Genomic DNA, 24,495 nt, shown 5'->3' on the forward strand with positions numbered 1-24,495 from the left:
CACGGACAATGCACTTACATGTACCAGGAAGAAGGAGAACTCCGGGGACCTGAGCGGGGAAGCGACACATGCAGGATATCGGGCCTACAATCTTTGTGACTCCCCGCACAGCGCATTATACATGGACAATGCACTTACATGCACCAGGAAGAAGAAGGTGAACTCCGGGGACCTGAGCGGGGAAGCGACACATGCAGGATATCGGGCGCACAATCTTTGTGACTCCCCGCACAGCGCATTATACATGGACAATGCACTTACATGCACCGGGAAGAAGAAGGTGAACTCCAGGGACCTGATCGGGGAAGCGACACATGCAGGATATCAGGTGCACGATCTTAGTGACTCCCCGCACAGCGCATTATACACGGACAATGCACTTACTTGCACCAGGAAGAAGAAGGTGAACTCCGGCGACCTGAGCGGGGAAGTGACACATGCAGGATATCGGGCGCACGATCTTAGTGACTCCCCGCACAGCGCATTATACACAGACAATGCACTTACATGCACCAGGAAGAAGAAGGTGAACTCCGGGGACCTGAGCGGGGAAGTGACCCATGCAGGATATCGGGCGCAGGATCTTAGTGACTCCCCGCACAGCGCATTATACACGGACAATGCACTTACATGCACCAGGAAGAAGAAGGTGAACTCCAGGGACCTGAGCGGGGAAGCGACACATGCAGGATATCGGGCGCACGATCTTAGTGACTCCCCGCACAGTGCATTATACACGGACAATGCACTTACATGCACCAGGAAGAAGAAGGTGAACTCCAGGGACCTGAGCGGGGAAGCGACACATGCAGGATATCGGGCACAGGATCTTAGTGACTCCCCGCACAGCGCATTATACACAGACAATGCACTTACATGCACCAGGAAGAAGAAGGTGAACTCCGGGGACCTGAGCGGGGAAGTGACACATGCAGGATATCGGGCGCACGATCTTAGTGACTCCCCGCACAGTGCATTATACACGGACAATGCACTTACATGCACCAGGAAGAAGAAGGTGAACTCCGGGACCTGAGCGGGGAAGCGACTTATGCAGGATATCGGGCGCAGGATCTTAGTGACTCCAGGCACAGCGCATTATACACGGACAATGCACTTACATGCACCAGGAAGAAGAAGGTGAACTCCGGGGACCTGAGCGGGGAAGTGACACATGCAGGATATCGGGTGCAGGATCTTAGTGACTCCCCGCACAGCGCATTATACACGGACAATGCACTTACATGCACCAGGAAGAAGAAGGTGAACTCCGACAGACTTGAGCGGGGAAGCGACACATACAGGATATTGGGCGCACGATCTTAGTGACTCCCCGCACAGCGCATTATACACGGACAATGCACTTACATGCACCAGGAAGAAAAAGGTGAACTCCGACGGACTTGGGCGGGGAAGTGACACATGCAGGATATCGGGTGCAGGATCTTAGTGAATCTTTGTGCATCAGACAATACACTCGGGGTGAACTCCGTCGACTGTGCCCCAGTGAGAGGCTGTTATACAGATGTTTTGCATGGCATCTATCACAATTTAAAATGTCGCAAAAAGTCACAAAAATGCACCTACTTTGTAACTATTAGTCCCTGCAGTTACATCACATGAGCAAATCACAATGTTGTCCGGACATTGTACAAGCTGAGACGAAGCCCTGAACATTCTGTCTCCTTTTCTCACTTCATTATTGGTCACAAATGAGATCTACTTTGTATGGGAATTATTTGAGACAAATTAGGCGCTAATGAATCGGACATGCGACAATTCAAAAACGAAATCACTAAGGCAGAACTAGATCAATCATAGATCACAAGTCCCCCATTGACTTTCGGCAAATCCTATGCCATACTTTACAGACGGAGGGTGATGCAGACACAGACGTAACAATTGGTCAAATTAATCAGATATCGATTACAAGTGATTTATACATTTTTTGTAATATTGACAAAATGTATATGAAGCTAATTGTCCTGCTATGTATATACAGTATATACAAGTACATGTCAAGTCCTTAAATTCATGTGGAATAGAAATATTCTCTGTTTCGGGCACATTCCTGTCTCTTTCTTATTTTCTGGCATCCGGTCGGATAACAGCGGAGTAGACAACTTGTTCTTCCTGGATTTGGGTTGATGTTGGGTTTCTCTGTTGCAGTTTGTCCTTGTTTATTTCAGAATAAAGAACATTCTCCTGGAGAAAAAATATTGTTATCAATTTATAGTAAAAATAACTTTGTAAAGACTTTAAAATGATCGAAATGACGGCAAAGAAAATTGTTGCTAAAGTAAAGATGAATAAAATGAGCAAATTAAAAGAAAAACTATAATTCTCTATCGTAACTTCTTTAGCTTTCCAGATGTAAAAGTTTGATGGAAAAGGACGATTGATGGCTGTTAAGGGGAGAATTTAACGTGTAAAACCTCGTCTTCGAATTACTTTAAAAAGGCTGTGATTGGTAATAGAAAAAGATCATAGATTCTGATAAAGACTTTTTATTGAACCAGGTTAAAACTCTCCAAATAGTTGAAAAGTTTGTTAACAATTTTCAGACTCTATCCAAGTCCTTAATCAGAATGATAATAGTCTTGTTATTATTAACAACTCAGAATTTTTTTTTTTAAATGCTTTAACAAGATGTTGAACTATTTGGATGGTTTTAACCTGGTTCAAAAATAAAAAAAAACATTTTATGACTTTTTATGAAGAATTATTTTCTGCTGGGAGGGGTCTAGTGTTCTGAACCGTTGGTCCATCATCCTAATCTGTGATCATCTTGTCGGGATGATCCTGCAGTGGTGAGTCTAGAGTCATATTCCCAACTTTATCTCTATTTCGAGTGACTGCTAAGAAGGGTCAGCACATGGAGAAATTAGAGTTGCTAGAAATTGTACAGGTATCTATAAAAAGGGTGAATATTTATAAAAAAAAATGTAGATGCATCTAATGGAGAGCAAAATGAAGAAAAAACTTCTGTATCCAACATATGGGCCAACCATGACTGTACAATGTAGAGATGACAATAACAAACTCTGCTCCGTTATTTGGGTGATAACAGAAAGGAAAGATCCCAAAACCCTTGAGTCAGTAAAACTGTGTTGGGGGATTACGACAGTGACACTTAGTGATTAGCAAGTTTGGTAAAAATGAAGGGAAAACCTGCATCAACCTGGAGTAAATGGGAGATGTACAGGTGGATGGATGAGGGTAACATGAAACCAATGGCCTCCAACCCATCCAGGGGTCATGGTAGATCATACAGAAAGATAAATGACATTGACAGATCAACGGGCATCACATTCCTTCATTCTTCTTACCAATCACAGGGTACACAACATCCATCGAATGGTTACTTTTCACGAAACATAATCTGTTACTCTCTACTCTCCCCCTATAGTTACCCCAAGGGCAGAACATCTCATCTTTTCTCTATGACTGCGCCTATAAAATTGTTCTCCTGCCGTGCAGTATCCAATAGACTTTTCCTACCAATCAAAGCCTATTACTCTCATCTCTCCATCCGGCATCCTACAGGCTGCAAGAAATTGCTTTAGAAATGTTGGATATAATTGATGAATTTCATTTTTTGAACTATTAGTGAGTCTTTGCCAGTCGTGAATTTCTTCAGTTGGATAAAAAAGGTGTATAAAAAAAATTCCAATTATGTAACCATGCTGCCCCTTAAAAACATGCTAGCTGTCCTAGGAGATGTTGACCTCTGCTAGAGGGATTGCACATATGCAATGTCCAGAAGTTACTGTGTGTCCCACAGCTGCCCGGTGGTGATGGGCGCCCACAGCCGCCCGGTGGTCGGGCACCTCAATAGTACATTACTACCCCTCAAAGAGTGTGGCCATATCCAAGGACAGCTGTAGGGCCTTGGTAGGGCAGATAAGGCTGCAATTAGCCCTGGACTGTATGAATATTATAGCCCCTATAAGTCTGGGATCATTCCTGCATCTGGTACTAGAATCAGCTTATTGGGGCATGGAAGATGTGTCCCTTCTGTTGGTTTTTAATCTGCAGTCTAAGGACACCAGGAGGACCATCAAAAGTCCTGAAATGGCTCTTGTGTACATCTGTAATGAGAGCTGGAACAGATGTATGAGGATTTTATTGGTGAAGGCCCTTCCAAGTAAAAAATTTGGTGGGTGGTTTGGGTGGCCACGGGCCCCGTAGAAGTCTTGGCCCCGGGCAGATGCAGATGTTATAATCTATTACTGGTCCTTTGTTTCTGATGGGATAATATGCATGGGAAATTATCTTTACACAGGTGTGAACCAGTGTGTGTCTTTGTAAATTTGATAATTGTTTTTTTTAATAACATATGTTTTCAGTGTTACTAAAAATTATGTCTCCCTGTAAAATTTTTCTTTGCTGAATTTACGTAATCAATCGAGGCTTAACCAGTATATTGCATTTACTTATCTAACTCAGTGCCGTAGATTGACTTATTTTCTTAAAACCAAAAATAGGATATGAGCCATGACATGTTCCTCAAAATATTAATAAATGGATGCAGCCTGTTTAATAAAGTTTCTCTGATTTGCTTCTAATTGTCAAGTTCCTCATTTTTTTCACTTCTACTTTATCTTGACAATTACTAACGTGAATCTGCAGAGTAATCTGCTCATTATTCAGGAAATACTGAAAAAAAAGCACTTAGAACAAGTTTTTGTCACCAACTACATGTGTAGTGAACCCTAGAAAAAGAAAATATAGAAGAGGACGTGTTGTCAGTTGTACCGCATGTTACGACTTCCATTACTCACCTTTCCCTGTTCATCTAATTCTTTTCTGGTCACCTCCTTCTTTGCTTTGTCTTCACATTCTGCTGCTGGATTATTTTCTGTTTTCTGCAAGGTGATTACATCCAGATTAAAATATTTTATACAAGAGGTCCCCGACTTAAGGACCCCCGACTTACAGACTTACAGCTACAATTATAAAATATAGCAGTTCCGACATGTTATTAAAGTGTAGTTGCTGCATTTTTCACCGTAGGCTTATACTCGAGTCAATATGATTTCCCACTTTTTGTAATAATAGATTCCTCGGCTTATACTCGGCTTGGCTTATACTCGGGTCGGCTTTTTCTCCAGTCGGCTTATACTCGAGTATATATGGTATCCTATAGGTAACCCAAACTAACTGTCCAGTTGTATGTTGAAAAAAACTATTTATTATTAAGCATGTTTGAATTTAATCTTCAAAAAGTTATGTCTCTATTCAGTGGCCCATCCCTAATCCTGGAGGTTTCATATTTGTGTTGTTTCTAACAGGGTACAGGGATTACTCATCTCAATTTCGAGTGATGTTCTCCAAAAAACGAAAAACGTTAGATGTCATTCTTCCACCAAGCAAGCCCTCTCCCCGAACATGGTTGATGTAGAGACAGAGAAGGGAGTTCACCTTTCACTTAAGCCTACGACTGCTGTGAATCATGTGGTGAAGCTATCTCTGGTTTCAATATGGACATGAAGATTCACCATTTAAACTGCACCATCAATTTAATAATCTTTTCTTTTGATGGACAACTCCTCGAAAGTCAAATGTTCAAAAATGTTGTCTTTATTTACAGAATATTTACCTAAAACTGGAGTCGGTTTAGTCCTTCACTTCCATTAAAGGACATCCACCACCAGAATGATGGATTGTAAACCAAGCACACTGACATACTGGTGTGTGCCCCCTCTGTTAGGATCTGCTCTTCGTTTAGATATGCCCTGGTTTAAAATTATTCAAATGAGCCTGAGGGGCTCTGGCATAATTTTTAAAGCCTTTTTTTTCTTAAAAACATAAAAAGGAAGACCCGATTTAAATATCCAAGGCAATAATTTAACAGTTTTATAGTAACGAAGCTTCTGACCTGGATGGAGATCTCACAATACGGTTTCTCTTCTAAATGTAAGTCATCTGTAAATGAAGATTAAAAAAATTAATTAAAAGTAAAAGCAAAAAAAAAATTGATGCTAAAACAATGTATATAACAATCCTAACACACAAAAAATATTGGGGGTCATTTATCTTTTGCTTTTTGCACCCGTTGTAAGTTTGATTTTTGCTCCTCATTTGTCTTTGTCATTTTGACTCTTTGTCAAATACGGGGTTTTTTTGCACGTTACTAGGCGCAAATTTTAGGCGCAATTTGTTGCGCAAATCACATCATTGCCTTTCCTGAGCCTGATCAGGACTATTATTGTTTATTACAGGCAGTCCCCGGGTTACATACAAGATAGGGTCTGGAGGTTTGTTCTTAAGTTGAATTTGTATGTAAGTCGAAACTGTATATTTTATAATGGAAGTTTTAGACAATTTTTTTTTCTTTTGCCCCAGTGACAATTGGAGTTTCAAAATTTTTGGTGTAATTGGACCAAGAATTATCAATAAAGCTTCATTACAGACATCTTACAGCTGATCATTGCAGTCTGGGACTATAGTAAAGCATCCAGAGAGCTTCACCAGAGGTCACATGGGGCAGAGGGGTCCGTCTGTAACTATGGGTTGTCTGTAAGTCGGGTGTCCTTAAGTAGGGGACCGCCTGTATACTATTCTGCCCATATAGGCGCAATAGTATAATAAACACAAACATCTGTAAAGAGGCGCAATGTAAGGACAAATAATACGCAACAACACACAGCGAATTGAGGCGTAACATTCCACAGAAGCGCAAAATAAGCACAAAACAGCCATTACGCAGCAAAAAGGCGCCAAAACACCAACAGAAGGAAAAGATACGCCAACAGAATAGTAAAAACTTGTGTTTGCGCTTTGAAAATGTTGAGGAATAGAAAATGAAAAAAAAAAAAGGTTAAATTAAAATGACCTAAAGAGGTTAAACAAGGTTTACAATAATTGCAGAGATCTTATAGAAAATATAAGAAAATCTATGAATTTTTCGGCTATATTTACCATTTTCTGAATTGTCAGATGTTTTCTTTTTTCCGGAACTGTCAAGAAAAGGCAATAATAATAATAACTTATTAATTAGATAAAAAATTCCTCTGAAATATTAAAAACAAAAATGTTAAGAAAAAAATTGTACTACAATACAGGGTTGTCTAAACCTATCAGGGGGCTCCAGTAAAACAGTTTGTATTATAGGTTCTATAGATCATGAATATCAGATGGGGGTCTAACACATCAGGTCACTCAGCGCTATTATCTGTAGCTATTGCTGTATTCGTCGGGAAACCCGACGGAAAAATACGATTTGGGCCCTTAGTAAATAACCCCCAATATATTATGCTCAGAAATCTTTTTTAATGTAGATGAAATTTGGTTCAGTTTTAGCCCACGATTTAATCCACTGACCATAGAACCACGAACCTAACAAAGAGGAGCCTGTCAGATATCTGTCCAGAAAACAGCGCAACCACAACTAGACTTGGCGCAAGCTATCAGACTGGGAAGACAGTGACGAACTATCCCTGCAATGTCCCTGCAGAGCTGTCAAATGCAGATAAGTTAAGCCCTATTAAGGGAGAACCCACTATCAGTAACCTAACTAACAGACCCTGAGAGTCCCTGCATGGGTAATGGGAGAACTTACCTCGTCTAGCAACCATTGGATGGTGGAGCGGACAGGTAACATGAAGCCAGAGACAGAAACAGAGAGACCAGCGTACACACAAGAACACAGAGGGACAAACAGCAAATACAAACAAGTGGAGTTGGACAGAACTAGGTCAAAACCAAGAGAGAGGTCGAGTAAACATAGCAGAGGTCAGATGCACAAAGTAGCAAAGTAACAAAGTAAGTAGCAGAAAATGGGAGAATGTATGAGGAGACTAGTAGAACCAGCAACGTGCAATGGAACCGGGCAGATATATAAAGGAATTCGTGCGACTGGTGTTAACCCAAACAGGGTTTAAAAATTTGGCTAAACCTGAATTCTGATGCGTCAGTATTGTGACCTTAATGCTCTACAAGATGCCAATAGTAGCAGAAGGGAAGTAAATATGATACGGTGTTTTATTTTATTCAAACATTTTAGAGATTTTTGTATTTTTCTGCATCAAAAATGTAATCTACAGATATTATTGTACATGATGAAGGAACAACGAGATGTAGATTTTTTTTGTTCAAGTAAGAAAAGTAATACTGACCCTTTTTTATTTTTACAAATCACACCTAAAAATATAAGAAATAAAATCAGAATTAACTTTAAGGATCTTTGTCATTAACAAAAAAAAAATACAGTGCATTTTGAGAAAGCTCTTAACAAGCTGTAACAACCCTTAAAGGGGTATTCTCGTCTGGGCATTCACATTCAGTTTGATAAATCTGCCATATATATACATTTCTTCAATTAGATGTTATTAAAAAAAATGTTCCTGTGTGAAGATAATTTCTCATAAATGTAGTCATTTTGTCCCTTAGAAACGAGATAGCTTCCTCGGATACGGCCACGTCTGCTGGAGGGATTGCACAAAGAAACAAAAGGTTTTTGTATATGAAATGTCCGGGAGTTACTGTATATACTACAGCTGCCCTGTGGTAATGATGGCTGAATCCAGGTGGGCCGGCAGGACTCAATAGCTCATGTCTGCCCACCGCTGCCAGAGTGTGACGTGGTCGTATCCGAGGAAGCCATCTCGTTTCTAAGGGACAGAATGACTACATTTATGAGAAATTATCTTCACACAGGAACATTTTTTTTAATAACATCCAATTGAAGAAATGTTTATAAATGGAAGATTAGTGAAACTGAATGTTAATGCCCAGGCGAGAATACCCCTTTAATGCTTTTCAATGGCTACCTCTAGAAGATGAGATGAGATGATCCGATGGTCGGATTTGGGGATTCGAGTTCAATCTAGACAGGGCTAGTTGCCGGATTTGCTGTTTGCTCGCCATTACGGCAATATGTCTGGGTCAAGCGGCTGCACCCAAATGCCGAACTGGTTCGTCGGGTCCCCTCATCTCTAACTTCAACATCTGTACGACACATTTTACTCTCTCATTTGAAGTATGTAGCCGAGTTTCACTTTAGAAATCTAAATGAGAAGTGTCAGTAAATTTTAACCTGACTGCTTATACGGCTTCATGGAATTTATTTTTAGATTTTTGATCACTGCATTGCAATATACGCAGTTTTAAATTTTGCTACATCTGTACATCACTGAACTCCATGATGGTGTCTCTTCTCTGTTCCGAACCTTTGGGGTTTTTAAGCCCTTGTTTTTGTTTTGTAAAACTCTTTCTCTGACCTGTGACCTCTCACCTGTGACTAGCATTTTGTATAATTGGTGATGACCTGACTCTGAACCATAGCTGCCATAGCTGACTACCCTGCACCTTAGACTCTGCCACTGACCACCAAAAGCCTTGACCTCAGCTTGTCTATGACTATTCCTACAATAGTCCCATGAAGCCTTACGCCAATGGGACTAAGAAAAGTTAGCAAAGTTAAAGGGGTTGTCCGAGGGTATAAAAAACCCTAGGGTGGCCGGGATGGGGGGGGGGGGGGGTGTTAAAAAAAAACCCAAACATATACTTACCTCCCTAGTTCTTCCCGGCGTCCAGCATTGTGATCTCTCTGGTCCATGCCCCCATGTAAACAAACAGGGAGGCACGGGAGACAAGCATCAATCAGCTTCCGGCCAGCCGAGGTGGCGGGCCACACCCACTCGTCCCTATTTCCAGTGTGGTATCATGTGGCACAGGTGGGCGTGTCCAGCCACCTCGGCCGACTGGAAGCTGAATGCAGCATGGCTTCCATGCCCCTGTTTCCTTACATGGGGCACGCACTGGAGAGATCGCAGAGCTGGACACTTTGGTGGACCGTAGAGGTAAGTACATGTTTATGTTTTTTAACCCACCCAATCCAGGCCACCAAGATAGTGGGTCCACCATGATGCATATGTGATCTATATGATAACTCAAGAGAATTCATGACAAAATGATGACCAGAATAAAAACTGGATACCCTTGATATCAAAGAAAAACACAACACAATGAATTTGGATTTTCGGTAGACCCAAAATTGATGGAAATAGAAGGGGCGTCATCGATGAAAAATACAATGTTACCTGTTATTTTCAGGATGATTATGACCAGACATAAAAGAAACAAGAAAATTGCGGCACAGATGGAAATTATAAGCACAAGTTTAGTAGGGCCGCTGGGAGATTCTGTAGAGAAACAAATCACATACATCACAGATTGTACATGGAGCCAGAAACTCAACCATCATAATGTATGTGATATACAACGAGAAGAGAATATTTACTATTAAGCATCTAAACTTGCATTAATATCTGTCATTTTAATCTTTCTCTTCTGTCCAATGAGCAGAAAGCCAAAGCTGATGAGAGGCAGAGCTGTCACTCACTGCCCAATAGACCCCATTGGCTTATAATGACATAGATTTTGTACTAACATTTTTGTCTTTTGCATCAGTGATCGTGAAGCACAGACCGGAGTGGTAGAACCTTTCCGATAAACAATTTTATCGGCATAGTCACTACTCCTTGCTTGAGCACACAATAACCGAATAGAATAACTCATATACGAACTTACAGTATTTTTCGGACTATAAGGCGCACCGGACTATAAGGCGCACTTTCAATAAATGCCTGCTAAAACGTCTAGGTTCACATATAAGGCGCACCGGAGTATAAGGCGCACCTGATTATAAGTATAAATGACCAGCAGGTGGCAGACCTGTGCACAGTGCAAGGCAGCTGTTGTCTGTTAGTCTGGTTCATATATAGGGCGCACCGGATTATAAGGTGCCCCTGATTATAAGGATGAATGACCAGCAGGTGGCAGACCTGTGCACAGTTCAAGGCAGCTGTTGTCTGTTAGTATGGTTCATATATAAGGCGCACTGGTCTATAAGGCGCACCTTTGATTTCTGAGAAAATCAAAGGATTTTTAGTGCACCTTATAGTTCGAAAAATACGGTAGTTATTGGTGTGAAATCCATTACTTAGACACTACTAAAGGAAAGCATATCCTATGTAATAAAGTAAGGGGATATATGATAATATGTAAGCCCGAAGCGAATCAAACAATTTGATGAAGGACTAAGATAAAGACAAATAGGAAGGGTTTCTGAAGACTTTTATCTGGTTGTTAACACCAAATCTGGACAAGGAATCTATCCATATGTGATTTCCATACAAACCAGTGGCCAGTGTTAGGCAGCATCCTTAGAGGGCTGAGTTATCTTATTGTTGTTGGTACTTAGCAGCAGCGGGACTATGAAAGGTTAACTTTTAATCCAGGTCTGCAGCTCTGCAGGGGCTCTGTGTTGCTCTTTCAGCCTGAAGAGCTTTCTGCTCTCTGCACTTGCTTGTGCATAACCCATCCCCTCTGATGCCATATCTCGGCTGCTGTATTGTAGTGTTTGTTGGGTCACATTGTTGTTTGTTCTATATTTGCCTGATTTTGCTAACATCCATGGTGCATCAACTGGGTGAATAAGAGTAATAACTCTTAGTCATAGTTACATAGTACGGTTGAATAAAGACATATGTCCATCAAGTTCAACCAAGCTCCACCTCCTATAGCAGTGCTGGCGAACCTATGGCACGGGTGTCAGAGGTGGCACTCGGAGCTCTTTCTGTGGGCACCCAGGCCTTCACCCCAACACAGAGTTTGCCAGCTAGGACTCAAAGCTTTCTCCTGTGATCCAATACAGCCCAGGACGTACCATGCTCAGCGCTATTTAGCTGCCAGGACTACAGGAGGAGCGAGAAGGTGTGGAAAGAGATGGATTGTCTTTGGAGCTCTGAGTCCCCTGATCCTTCCTCTTCAGGGGACCCTGGAGGGAAGCTACAATCCAAATTTCTCCATCATCTTTCTATTGTATTGGTGAACTCAGGAGGCCAATACGATTAAAACCTGTGATATAGCAGGGATCAATAACTGCTTAAATTATCATGTTGGCACTTTGCGACATATAAGTGGATTTTGGTTGTAGTTTGGGCACTCGGTCTCCAAAAGGTTCACCATCACTGTCCTATAGTATTGCCTTCTGATACTAGCTACTGACTAAACAAGAAGGGTTTAGTAATTCATAAGATGTTCTGACAAGAACTGGGCAGGAAGAATCCCCTACTGTTGGTCACCATAAGGAATGGGTTGTAGTATAGCTAATATAAAACTGGGCCTAGCCAATGCTCCTTGGGTTTCTGCACTGAAGCCGCGCACTGACTAGCTGTAGGGTCCATAGTGTAAAGGAAAATTAATAGTAATGCTAAACCTTCCTGCAACCTTGACCTTTTATTTGAGGGGCCATGGTGCCATTAGCAGTACCCAAATGAGGCTTGAAGGAAATGAAAACAAGATCCCGGCTAGCAATGCTCTGGCTGAGTGAGAGGCTTGTGACTAGGGTCAGGAAGTAAGATTTCTCCTTATGGAGAGTTTGCCAATTAAGGCCGCCTAAAAGGCGTTTGGAGACTTCTAGCCATTGATGCTCAATGGCTTTAAGTCTTTACATGCCTATAATGCAGCATTAATAGGCAAACTCTCCACAAGGAGAAATCTTACTTCCTGACCCTAGTCACAAGCCTCTCACCCAGCCAAACTGGTTCCCCACACTGTACTGAGGAGACCCAATCAGGTCAAAACAGTTCTGTCTATAGTTGGGAATCTGTTCCTTCTGGAATAGATATTCTGGTTTGGCTTAATCCCACATCATGTTAATGGACTTCTTGTAGGTCATACTTGGTGGTAAGGGGGCTGCCTTACAAGGTAGCAAAAGGAGGCATTGTTTTCCATTTAACACCTTGGAAAACGTATTTGCATATTCCCCGATGTATTCCCTTTTAGGAGTTGAATATTTCTAAAATAAAGGACAAAATATAATCAGAGTCTTTCTATGGAGGATGTCCGGTGAGGCGGGGACAAGGGTAAACTATTCCTGCCAACTCGATGAGTGTAAAATTATGGTAAACAAACAAATGGGTGAAAACCAGGAAAAGGTGGAAGTGAATCAGTATTCACTGAGCAGTGGCGGTCAGAATATGTAGATTAGTCCGGATAAGGAGCAGAATTTGGGTTACTAAGTCCAAATCCGCAGTTTACACATAGAAATAAGAACTAAGTATAACAATCATTAGGGCAGATTTACTTACCCGGCCCATTCGCGATCCAGCGGAGCGTTCTCTGCGCTGGGATTTATGAAGGTAGTTCCTTCGCCGTCCACCAGGTGGCGCTGCTGGGCTGAAAAGCATCTGAATGCACCGGAATACACCGAGCTGGACCAAGTGAAGGTAAGCGCTTCCCAAGCGACACATTTTCGGTTTTTAAATGCGGCGGTTTTTCCGAATACGTCGGGTTTTCGTTCGGCCACGCCACCCGATTTCCGTCGCGCGCATGCCGGCGCTGATGCACCACAATGCGATCGCGTGCGCCAAAATCCCGGGGCAATTCAGGTACAACCGGTGCAAATCGGAAATATTCAGGTAACACGTCGGGAAAACACGAATCGGGCCCTTAGTAAATGACCCCCATTGAGTCACCAGCAAAGGGCAATTTAGGACTAATTTTAATGGCAATTTTAAGGCTAATTTAACAGGCTAATTGGCTACCTGAATGAGTAACAACATTCAGAGCTTTAACCCTTCACCTTACTCTCCAACCAGAACTGCTAAGAGGAGACATGACACAAGGACTACCTCACTTAGGACCAAAAATGATGTTCTTTAATCTATAACATGTTTTCACATTGTTTTTTACCTGTCACCTTCAGTCTGGTCCCTCCTCCATACTGAATTATTTTCAGATGTTTTCCCGTTTCTCTGCACAGTCGGATCATCACAAAGCAGTAATACATGGAGGCGTCTGACATCTCCAGTCCTTGTATGTGGAGATCCGCTGCTCGGATTATTCCCGTTCTTCCTCTATAATTGGGATGGACCATTTCTTTGTAGGGGTGGTAGACATATGGACCACTTATGTTACCCGCTCTCCAGTAAATATCTACCCCCAGGACATCGCTCTCCATGTATGGACTGTAGGAGCAGCTGAGTGTCACTGACTCTCCTTTGTGTCCTGTGATGTTGTACGACTGTGTGACCGTGAATGGTGCGGAGGATGGGGAACCTAAAAGCATAAGACAAATAAACTATGCAATTCTTAAAATATATATTTATATACTGTATATACACTGTTCAAAAAAAGGGAACACTTGCACCTCACAATGTTACTCTGAGTCAATCACTTACATGACTTCATCCTGTCCGGTTATGAATCATCACAGATTGTGAATCAATTTCTACTGCTGTTGTGCAAATGAACAAAACAACAGGTTTAAATGATGGCAACTAGCAAAAAAGCCCCAATAAGGGACAGTAGGTGGTGACCACAGACCATTTCTCTGTTCTCATCCTTTTTGGCTGTCATTTGGTCACTCCTCTCACCCCTAGAGGTACCATGAGGCAGTGCCTACAACCTACAGAAATGGCTCAGTTGCTCGATACTATCACATTCACACCTTAAGATGCAAGACACTAGGTGGCATAAACAACATTTTATAAGACACTGTTTTAGGGAATCATTTTTTTTTCATTTTTGATTTAAAATTTATTTAAATGTATTAAAAGTTATGTTTTAAATTATCCCATAACACAAATTAACCAGTTAAATTACAATATGGGTACATAGTAAACGCTTTCAATTTCCCTTTTACAATAATAATTATTCCCTTACCTGCGATGGTCAGTTCTGTGCCAAATCTGCTTTGTGTTCCTTGTCCATTGCTGTAGGTCACTCGGCAACAAAAGCGTCTGTGCTCATTACTCCGCACACCGTGTATACGCAGAGAGACGTCCTCCGGGAAGTTCATCAGTGAATAATGGGATCCATCCTCTCGATGTGTTTGGGGCCAGGTGTAAATCCTGTAGTCCTCAGTATATCTACACACATCATCTCCACTATACCAGGACACCTCTAAAACCTTCTCCTGGGGCTTCAGTGGGTGGTGACAGGGGACGACCATGTCTTCTCCTGGGACAGCGATCAGATCCTCCACCTGAGATAACGATTTCCCATCTAGAAACAGAAGCCGTGAGATAAAATTAACATCACAGAATGACTTAATGTTTCACTTACCTTTATTATAATGGCCAGCGATACAAAAATCAGAAGTACGATTGACTACAAGAAATAGTAACGCTCTGGCACCACACTTGTGGTGGTTTTGTGCCAAAAACACTTGGCAGGATTTATTAATAGTGTCGCAACCACGGCAGTCGGCATTCGAGACCAGACTGCGGAAACATAGACCGATGTATGGCGCACGGCTGTAAGTAATTATTGCACAGACGGAACTGATCAGTCGGGCGACATAAAAATGATAAAAATGCTGACACAAGTGAGATGTGCACCAAAATCTTACTTGGACTGCTCCTTTTTTTTAAAAAAAATTTCAGACCATTATTTCCCTGGTCTATTTTGCGTCAAAAAATGTGCCTAAAAAAGCCGACAAACTCCACATAAATGTGGCGGATGATGTGGAAAATATAGATCACGCCTACTTGTGCCAAAAAAAGCCGGACAAGTCGGGATTGTCGGAAGAAACCATTCTTTCTGGCGCCAACTCATTATAAATGATTAGCACACATTACGTGCCACAAAAAAAGAGTTACCGGTACTTTTATGGTGCAAATGCGTTAATACATCTGCCCCACTGTCTAAAATGCCTTACGCCACATTTATCAAGGCCTTAAGTCCTTTTCTTGGCACTTTCCCGACTTGTTTGATTGTGAAAAGGGTGTGGCTTGCAGGAAATGTACAAATCGCACATTGTAATGAATGGGTTAAAACGAGAAAGCCTCGGGTCTTCGGCAGATCAAAGGCTGTCATGGCAACTGATCCCCAGCCACCCGATGACGTCACAGGGAGCGACGATCGTCACGGGGGGCACCAAGCGTGGGTGTTACTGGTAAGTGTTTGCTGCAATATGCAGCAAAGACTTACCGGCTATGGAGAGGACTCAGCTGTGAGCCCTCTCCATGCACCCGCAGCCAATGTGCGCCGTACTATTACGGGGCACATCGGGAAGGGGATAATTGAGACTTTTGTTTGGTCTATTTTGCGCCTTATGTATCTTCATATCTTTTATCTTGTGATACATGTTTTGTTTTTCCTGTTCTGACAGGAGCAAGTTTTTATAAAAAACATGTAATCAGACCACAAAACAAATGGTTGAAACAAGCTGAATTTAGAAGTAACCAATACATTGAAATAAACTGTAAATGCAAAATGTTTAAATTAAAAAAAAAGGAGCAGCCCAAACTTTCACTGCCCAGCGGGTTTATGTGCAAAGATTTATAGGGACTCAGAAAAGAAAAGGGGGAGGGGAGGTGGTGCACACCGTGAGTGCTTGATTATTTGAACACACCTGTGTATTCAAGATTTATAGGGAACCTGTCATCAGGAGCCTTTTTCTGGCTCCCCAAGTCCCCGTAGGGAATTTCTGTTTATTCATGGCTAAACAAAAGATATCATCCAAATTTTTAAACTAACATGAAGTACAATGTAGGATGAGAAAACAATCTACAAATTCCCTGCATATGTTAAAGCGTTGCCCTCTAATAGTGACACAGGGCAGATTCGCCTGAAAAAAAGACTCTTATAAAGCAGCACGGGGCACTGGCATGTCTGGTGCTCCGGCCTACTTTTTGTAAGGCTGCATTGACACATATTGCACTTCATAGTGACAGTACTTTATATTCTATGCCAGGGCCGAATTTAGGCAGTGGGGGCCCCTGGGTGAAATATGTGGTGGGGGCCCCTGGGCGAAATATATGGTGGGGGCCCCCGTTGAATATAGTCCAGACAGGGAACAACAATTTGTTTAAACTGCTCCCTAGCAATAAGTCTATACAGCCTCCCCAGTAATCACTATATACAGCCACCAGACATCACTTTGTACAGTTCCCAGCAATCACTATATACAGCTCCCCAAGCAATCACTATATACAGCCCCCCAGCAATCACTGTATACAGATCCCCTAGCAATCACTATATACAGCCCCCCAGCAATCACTATATACAGCTCACCCAGCAACAACTATATACAGCCCAAGAGCAAGCACTATATACAGCCTCCCCAGTAATCACTATATACAGCCACCAGACATCACTTTGTACAGTTCCCAGCAATCACTATATACAGCTCCGACCAGCAATCACCATATACAGCCCCCACAGCAACCACTATATACAGCTTCCCCAGCAATCACTATATACAGCTCCCCCAGCAATCACTATATACAGCCCCCCCAGCAATCACTGTATACAGCACCCAGTAATCACTATATACAGCTCCCCCAGCAATCACCATATACAGACCCCCAGCAATCACTGCATACAGATCCCCTAGCAATCACTATATACAGCCCCCCAGTAATCACTGTATACAGACCCCCAGCAATCACTATATACAGCTCCCACAGTAATCACTATATACAGCTCCCACAGTAATCACTATATACAGCCCCTCAGTAATTGCTATGTATAGCCCCCAACATTACCTATATACATCCTCCCTATAATAACTATATACAGTCCCCCTATAATAACTATATACAGTCCCCCTATTATAACTATATACAGTCCCCCTACTATAACTATATACAGCCCCCAGTCGTGGCGCTGTGACGTCACACGCTGCGCCGTCAGCGGCAGGGTGCCACCATCTTTGTTTACATCGGATCATCTATGGCAAAGCAGGAAACTTATTGTTCCCTCACTCTGCCATAAACTGATTAAGGGCACATCGGCAGGATTCGGCCCGGGGAACCTGGAGCCAAATACACTGTTGGCCCACATTTGCTGGGGCCCCTTTAAGGGCAAAGCGGTGGGGACCTGGGGAACGAAAAAAAAAAATTTCATTTTGCCATCTCCTGGCGCTAATAACTTTTTCATACTTGCAACTTTTGACAATGTTTTCAATGTTCCAATTTTTAAGACTTTACGGCCTTTTAATCACATTTTATTTAATTTTTTATATTTTTCAAAATGGCAAAAAAAGTGGCATTTTCGACTGTGGGTGCTATTTTCCGTTACGAGGTTAAACGCCGGGAAAACTGTTGTTGATATTTTGATAGATCGGAAATTTTGGGACGTGGAGATACCTAACAAATTTATGATTTTTACTGTTTATTTATATTTATGTCAGTTCTGGGGAAAGGGGGTGATTTTAATTTTTAGCAGTTTTTTTAATTAATTTTTTTTTCAAATTTTTTCAATTAATTTTTTTTACTATTATTCAGACCCTCTAGGGTACTTTAACCCTAGGTTGTCTGATTCTACCATATACTGTCATAATAAATCACACAATCATATGAATGTAGCCTAACAGTGATAGTTCTGTGTGTGGAGATACAAGATATCTGTCTGTTGTTACTTATCGGAGCTGAATCCCAAATAAAATGTTAAAAATTAATAGTAATTGTGCATTTCACACCGCTACTGCTACACGGCAAAATACACCTGGATATAATCTACCCTTTAACCCCGAGTACAGTCAGACTGGGGGGGTTTCATAGCACAGTGGATCCACAACCCGCAGGTTCTTTATACATTTATACATTTGAGTTTTTCTTTTTCTAATATATTTTCACAACATGACAAAATGTGCAGAATTTCCTAATTTACTGTATCTTTACAGATATTGGGGCACATTTTTTTACTGCCTCCTGGGAGTTCACAGAAAGGGATTTATCTGACGATAACGCTCACTAAGATCCTGCACCCAATATCCTGCATGTGTCACTTCCCCGCTCAGGTCCCTGGAGTTCACCTTCTTCTTCCTGGTACATGTAAGGGCATTGTCCGTGTATAATGCGCTGTGCGGGGAGTCACTAAGATCCTGCGCCCGATATCCTGCATGTGTCACTTCCCCGCTCAGGTCCCTGGAGTTCACCTTCTTCTTCCTGGTGCATGTAAGTGCATTGTCCGTGTATAATGTGCTGTGCGGGGAGTCACTAAGATCGTGCGCCCGATATCCTGCATGTGTCACTTCCCCGCTCAGGTCCCTGGAGTTCACCTTCTTCTTCCTGGTGCATGTACCGCACATAAAAACCTAAGATTTCCTTAGAAATCCAAAGTGCGCCTTATAGTCCGGTGCGCCTTATATATGAAACAAGCTCCGGCTGAAGCTGCGACCCTGCATGGCCAGCAGTACCAGAGGGGGACTCAGCAGTGACTGGAGGAGGCAAGGCGGTGGAGGGCAGTGGACCCTACTTACATAGGTCCCCGCTACCGGAGAGCCTTCACAGCAGATCTTCAGCGAACAACAGGCGCCATAGCGCGAACCAACTTCTGCTGCGTGCACGGACACCCTTCTAACCATCCCCGCTCACCTCTGCTCCGTGTCCTTGCTGCTGCTTGGGGAGGATGGTGCCGAATACAATCCACAGCTATTCGGGGTGCTGACAGTTGCCGGGTCATTGCTGTGGAGAGTCGCTTTAACAGAGCTGGTTGCGACCTCACCCCTCGACATCCAAACCACGCGCCCGGACCCCCTTCTAACCCAAGCAGTCACCAGGAACCTGCGTCTAATAGTCCAGTGCACCTTATATATGCACCTAGACATCGTAGCTGGGCTTTATTCATAATGCTCCTTATAGTCCGGCCTTGCAAAACAATTTGAATGTTAAATCCTGCGCTCATTCCGAATCAGTACGATCGTCTGCCGGCCCACCCCATGATTTCGGATGAAAACCAGTGCAGCTGCACCAGAATACAATCGCGTGCAACACAATCCCAGTGCAGACACTTGTTAAATACCTGTGCAATCCCCGAAAACATCCGACGAAAGTAAATGAGCCCCTATGTGTTATAGTAAATGCAGGATTTATTTTTATACTTGTACCTGTAAAGCTGAGGGAGGTCCCGTGTGCTACATTCCAGTAAAATAATGTAGATCCCGGGGGATATAGACTGACTCTACAGCAGAAGGTGACTCCATCTGTAGCTTTCAGTCCTTGGATTGTGATAGATTCCGTCCGGTTCTCAGGATTAGTCATTACAGAGATCCGGTCTTTATACTCATCATCTACAACCTTCCCGGAATAATCTGTGATGAATCTCTTGATGTTGTTACAGTTTATTCCATCCGCTTCTCCCCAGGAGACTATAATGCTCCAGTACCCGGGATATGTAAATGTACACGGGATGGTGACCGATTCTCCTTCCTGCACTCGGAGGGTTTTTGGTTGGTAAGAACAATATTTCTCTTCTGTCCAGCAGATCCCTGGAATAAATCACACAGGTCAATAAATTGTTTTATTGAATACTATCTATTGGGGCATATTTATCATACTCCGGTGCTCTTGCGATTGCCGTGCCGCTGCATTTTCACAGCGGCATACATCAAGAGGCTTCCACCAGGCTTCACATATGAAAAGTCCCCGGCAGCAGCGAGTGCACCGGCGCGGGGACAGTAACACCCCGCAGCGGCCCACTCCTGGATGGCCACGCCCTCCTCCGATGGTTGGCCTGACCAAGCAGGTTACACGAGGATTCTTTGATGGCATCTATATTACAATAGATCTTTAACACCATAATAGGAAAATAGCAGAAATATGTAGAACAAAACAAAACAAAAAAGTGCACATAGAGCGATAATGTACAGTTCAGATTATATATAATCGGTTGTGCACAGCTTAAAGGGTTATTCCTCCCACAAAGAAAAGTTTCTTATATGTACTCAGCACATCAAAATAACACATTCTCTAATCACTGTTATTAACAAAAAATGCAGGGTTTCACAGATCTAAGTCCAACCTGTCTCTATCAGTCCTGGTGTACACAATTTCAGTTGCTCCTAGATCCGACCCTGTAACTTCACACTTAGGGTCGGATTGACGCCATCTTGGATTTTTGTGTGAGATCGTGCTGCTGAGATTTCTGTTTCTTGTGCCTGTAGCCACACCCCCTGCAAGGAGCTCAGAGACACAGACACTGATCCCTTCCTGGCAGGAGAGTGTGAGGAGAGACAAGCTGCAAGCTACAAGGAGATGACCTGGGGGAAGGGGGAGGCAGGCACATATCTGTGAGACTGAGAACAGAGATGTAGCAGGCTGACTCTGTAATATGCATCTAATGGATCTCATGCATCTCTGATATGTCTCATCTGTGCATATTAACTCTGTAACTCTTTTCTTTTGTGGTAAAAGCCCTTTAAGACTCAACTCTAGTGTTAGTGTTGGCATGTGGTGAGAATCTCGGGTGCAGCCAATGTCTTGTAACCTTCAGACTTGGGGTACTGGGCCGGCTGGATCTTACATATAAGGGGAGGGGTCTTATAATTATGTTCTGCTTAAGTTCCTTAATGTTTGATCCTCTGAGCATATACTCAGTTATAGTATATACAAACCCTATAGCAGCTTGTACTGATATTGTTTTCTCATTCTCTATTACTAACCCTATACCTGGGTGTAACTTCCAATGTAGCAGGTATCACTGCCGATATGGGACACATATCAACCCGAAGATAGGGAGCAGCTTTGATGAAGGTGATAACCAAAATTTTACTTAGTAGGGTTTATTACAGAGCCGTGTGTATTAATTAACCCTAAAGTGTTAAATCATGGTGTGTGTGAGGGGGGGTCTAGTCAATCACTGGGGCACTGCCCCCCCCACCCGCCCCTCTGATCACATCAAATATATCAAGAGGCTCTGGACGTGCGGCAGGAAACTTATAATGCTAGTCATGTCTGGCATAGAATTGTGCTATAGACTGTCCCAGGAATGGAAATGCCCCATGCAGGCCCACAATGCGACTGAGCACGGCCCACTGTATGCCCTTCCATGCCCCTTTGGTGTAAGAAGGTTTATAGTCACAATTCCTTACTGTGCACCAAAAATTGGAACATTACTAAGCCGCAGCCCCTCATACTGGAAATGCTCACGTATAAACCGAGGCTCTGAATTTTACCACCCAAGATGCCCCCTTAATGAAATGTCCATCCCAGATGCCCCCTTAAATGAAATGTCTACAGCAGATGCCCAATTTACTGAAATGTCCATTGCAGATGCTCCCTTTAATGAAATGACCACAGCCGTTACCCCCTTTAATAAAATTTCCACCCCAGATGCCCCCCTTTAAAAAAATGCCCACCCCAGATGCCTCCTTTCACTAAATATCAACTACAGGTGCCCCCTTTAACTAAATGTCCAACCCAGATGTTCCCTTTTAATAAAATGTTTACCCCAGATGGCTCCCTTTAATAAAATCCCCCCCAGATGCCCCCTTTTAATGTTGTGTCCACAGCAGGGCCATCTTTAAAGAAAACAAAAGTCTATACTCACCTTCCAGCTTCTTCTCCCCAGCCCTGTGGCTCCGTCTTCTCCTTGTCACACTGTCTTCTCCTTCTGGCCTGGGCGCATCACTATGACGTGGTGGTGTCGTGACCATGTGAAATCACAGTGTAAGGGATCGAGTTGTGCATAGACAATGATGTCACACGGACGGAAAAGGAGAATATGGAGCCAGGGAGAAGAAGCCGGAAGGTGAGTATAGATTTTCTTTTAACGACTGATGACGGATCTTCATATAGGGCCCGGGTATGTATACAGTAGCTCTGACTTTGGAGCAGTGCTCATGCGCAGAATGCCAGCTCCGCGGACGAGGACACGCAGCTCCTCATAGCTGCTCACCGAAGATGTCTGGTAAGAGGATCAAAGAGGCAATTGGGGCATGGAGTAGCCGCACCATGTAGCCTCAGCTCTGGCTACTCCATACCCCAGTAGCCTCTTTAGAAAATTAGCATATTAGTGAAATAAAAGTTATAAAAAGATACAGGGGACCTAACCATAAGCCCTTAAAAGGGCTATCCTCATGTCCAATACAGGCACCTACCACCTGATCTACCTTAATAGGTAGATCCATGGTGGTAGGTTTCCTTTAAACGTTTTAGTGGTGGCTTCTACACACATAGGATGTGAACGGCCTCAGCGGGACAATGACAGCAGGACGGGACAAATATCCGTCACAAGAGAAAATCTATGACAGCATCTAGATAATTTGTTCCAAGCGGGAGATATAATGTGCTGGATTATCCGATTCTTCGAGCTATTAAATATTATTGATAATAATAATAATAATAATAAAGCAAGTTGAATACCGTAAAATGTACAATAATAATGAGACATTAATGTAATAATTAGTATATCTAATTAATAAATAATTAATACATTTTCAATATTAAAAATCAATCATAACAATAAGGATCAGCAGAAAAAATATTAATAATAAAAGTTAAATTAATAATAATAACCATTATAAAAAAATTTTTCAAACAACCCAAAATACTCATAACGGATTTGTCACTGTTTTACCAATGAGAAAATGGGGGTCATTTACTAAGGGCCCGATTCGCGTTTTCCCGACGTGTTACCCGAATATTTCCGATTTACGCCGATTGTACCTGAATTGCCCCGGGATTGAGGCGCACACGATCGGATTGTGACGCATCGGTGCCGGCATGCGCGCGACGGAAATCGAGGGGCGTGGCCGAACGAAAACCCGACGTATTCGGAAAAACCGGCGCATTTAAAAACCGAAAAAGTGTCGCTTGGGAAGCGCTTACCTTCACCTGGTCCGAGGTGGTGCATTCCGGCGCGATGAGATGACTTTCAGCGCAGCAGCGCCACCTGGTGGACGGAGGAGGAACTACCTTCATAAATCCCGGCCGGACCCGAATCCAGAGCAGAGAACGCGCCGCTGGATCGCGAATGGGCCGGGTAAGTAAATCTGCCCCAATGTTTCCAATGTAGATGCATTGTTTACGTTTGTATATCCATCGTATAGTAATTCTATCACTTCTTCATGGTCTCTTATGGAGATTATTTTTTTGTCCTCATTATCAATAATGAGAAACGAACCATGAAATGCAAATATCAAAAGATAAGACCCTTATGGGAGTCATATGTTTGTCTATAGATATAGATTATTAGCACTATACTGTTTATAAGGAGATGTAGGTATCTGAAGGGTGGTGTCCTGTCGGGACAAGTTTAGAAGGAGCCTCTTCGTCATCTCTAGAAATTCCTAGAAAGCCTAAAGTATCTTAGCATTCTCATACTCCTTGTACAATGTCAAGTTCTCTGATGATTGTCTTACCATGGAGGCAGCAGAAGAGCAGGATGGAAAGTCTCATCGTAGATGGTGGAGGATCTGGATGATGGACGGTCGGAATGAAGATCAGAAATGACCAGGAAGCTTGAGCTTTACATCTCGCTATTTTCATTTTTACTTAGATGAAGAAACAGGAAGACGCAAAGAAGAGGAAGTCACACGTAGAGATCAAGAAGTTTTCTTTTAGAATTAAGAGAATTGAAGTAAACTGGAGTCATAATGTGTGGGCGACCATTTAGAGATCTTTTTGGGGAGGGGGCTCCATTTGTGTGTGGACAATGGGGGGGGGGGGTAGACAACAATCAGCCAAAATTAAAATAAAGTTTTACTCAAGGACACTTCTTATTAATCTCGCCCAACGGGTTGTAAGAGGTCAT

The 24,495-nt window shown here is 42.7% G+C and overlaps 1 protein-coding gene across 2 annotated transcripts; it reads right to left on the bottom strand.

Moving 5' to 3' along the window:
* Window positions 1-1,081: 1,081 nt before the first annotated feature.
* Window positions 1,082-24,223, bottom strand: LOC140128307 (uncharacterized). Of its 2 annotated transcripts, XM_072149917.1 has the most exons (10): window positions 24,104-24,223; window positions 19,850-20,230; window positions 14,677-15,018; window positions 13,705-14,070; window positions 10,047-10,148; window positions 8,121-8,145; window positions 6,925-6,962; window positions 5,882-5,928; window positions 4,785-4,868; window positions 1,083-2,205 (listed from the first exon to the last, which is right to left on the bottom strand). In XM_072149917.1, exons 1-10 carry the CDS (start codon window positions 24,138-24,140, stop codon window positions 2,083-2,085), a joined length of 1,545 nt encoding a protein of 514 aa, XP_072006018.1. In that variant the 5' UTR covers window positions 24,141-24,223; the 3' UTR covers window positions 1,083-2,082. The 2 variants fall into 2 exon arrangements, with proteins under 2 accessions (XP_072006019.1, XP_072006018.1); XM_072149918.1 differs by lacking the exon at window positions 10,047-10,148 and having other exon boundaries at window positions 1,082-2,205.
* Between the last annotated feature and the right edge of the window lie 272 nt (window positions 24,224-24,495).

Source organism: Engystomops pustulosus, chromosome 4 (assembly GCF_040894005.1).
Source record: "Engystomops pustulosus chromosome 4, aEngPut4.maternal, whole genome shotgun sequence".
NCBI classification, from domain to species: domain Eukaryota; kingdom Metazoa; phylum Chordata; class Amphibia; order Anura; family Leptodactylidae; genus Engystomops; species Engystomops pustulosus.

What these genes read in the sequence shown, in the direction of transcription:
- LOC140128307 (XM_072149917.1), bottom strand. Translation starts at nt 24,140, where the DNA reads ATGAGACTTTCCATCCTGCTCTTCTGCTGCCTCCATG. An exon ending in CACAGAACTGACCATCGCAG is followed by an intron (nt 14,071 to 14,676) that starts GTAAGGGAATAA and finishes TTATGCTTTTAG; the next exon opens with GTTCCCCATCCTCCGCACCA. An exon ending in ATCTGACAATTCAGAAAATG is followed by an intron (nt 5,929 to 6,924) that starts GTAAATATAGCC and finishes CTTCATTTACAG; the next exon opens with ATGACTTACATTTAGAAGAG.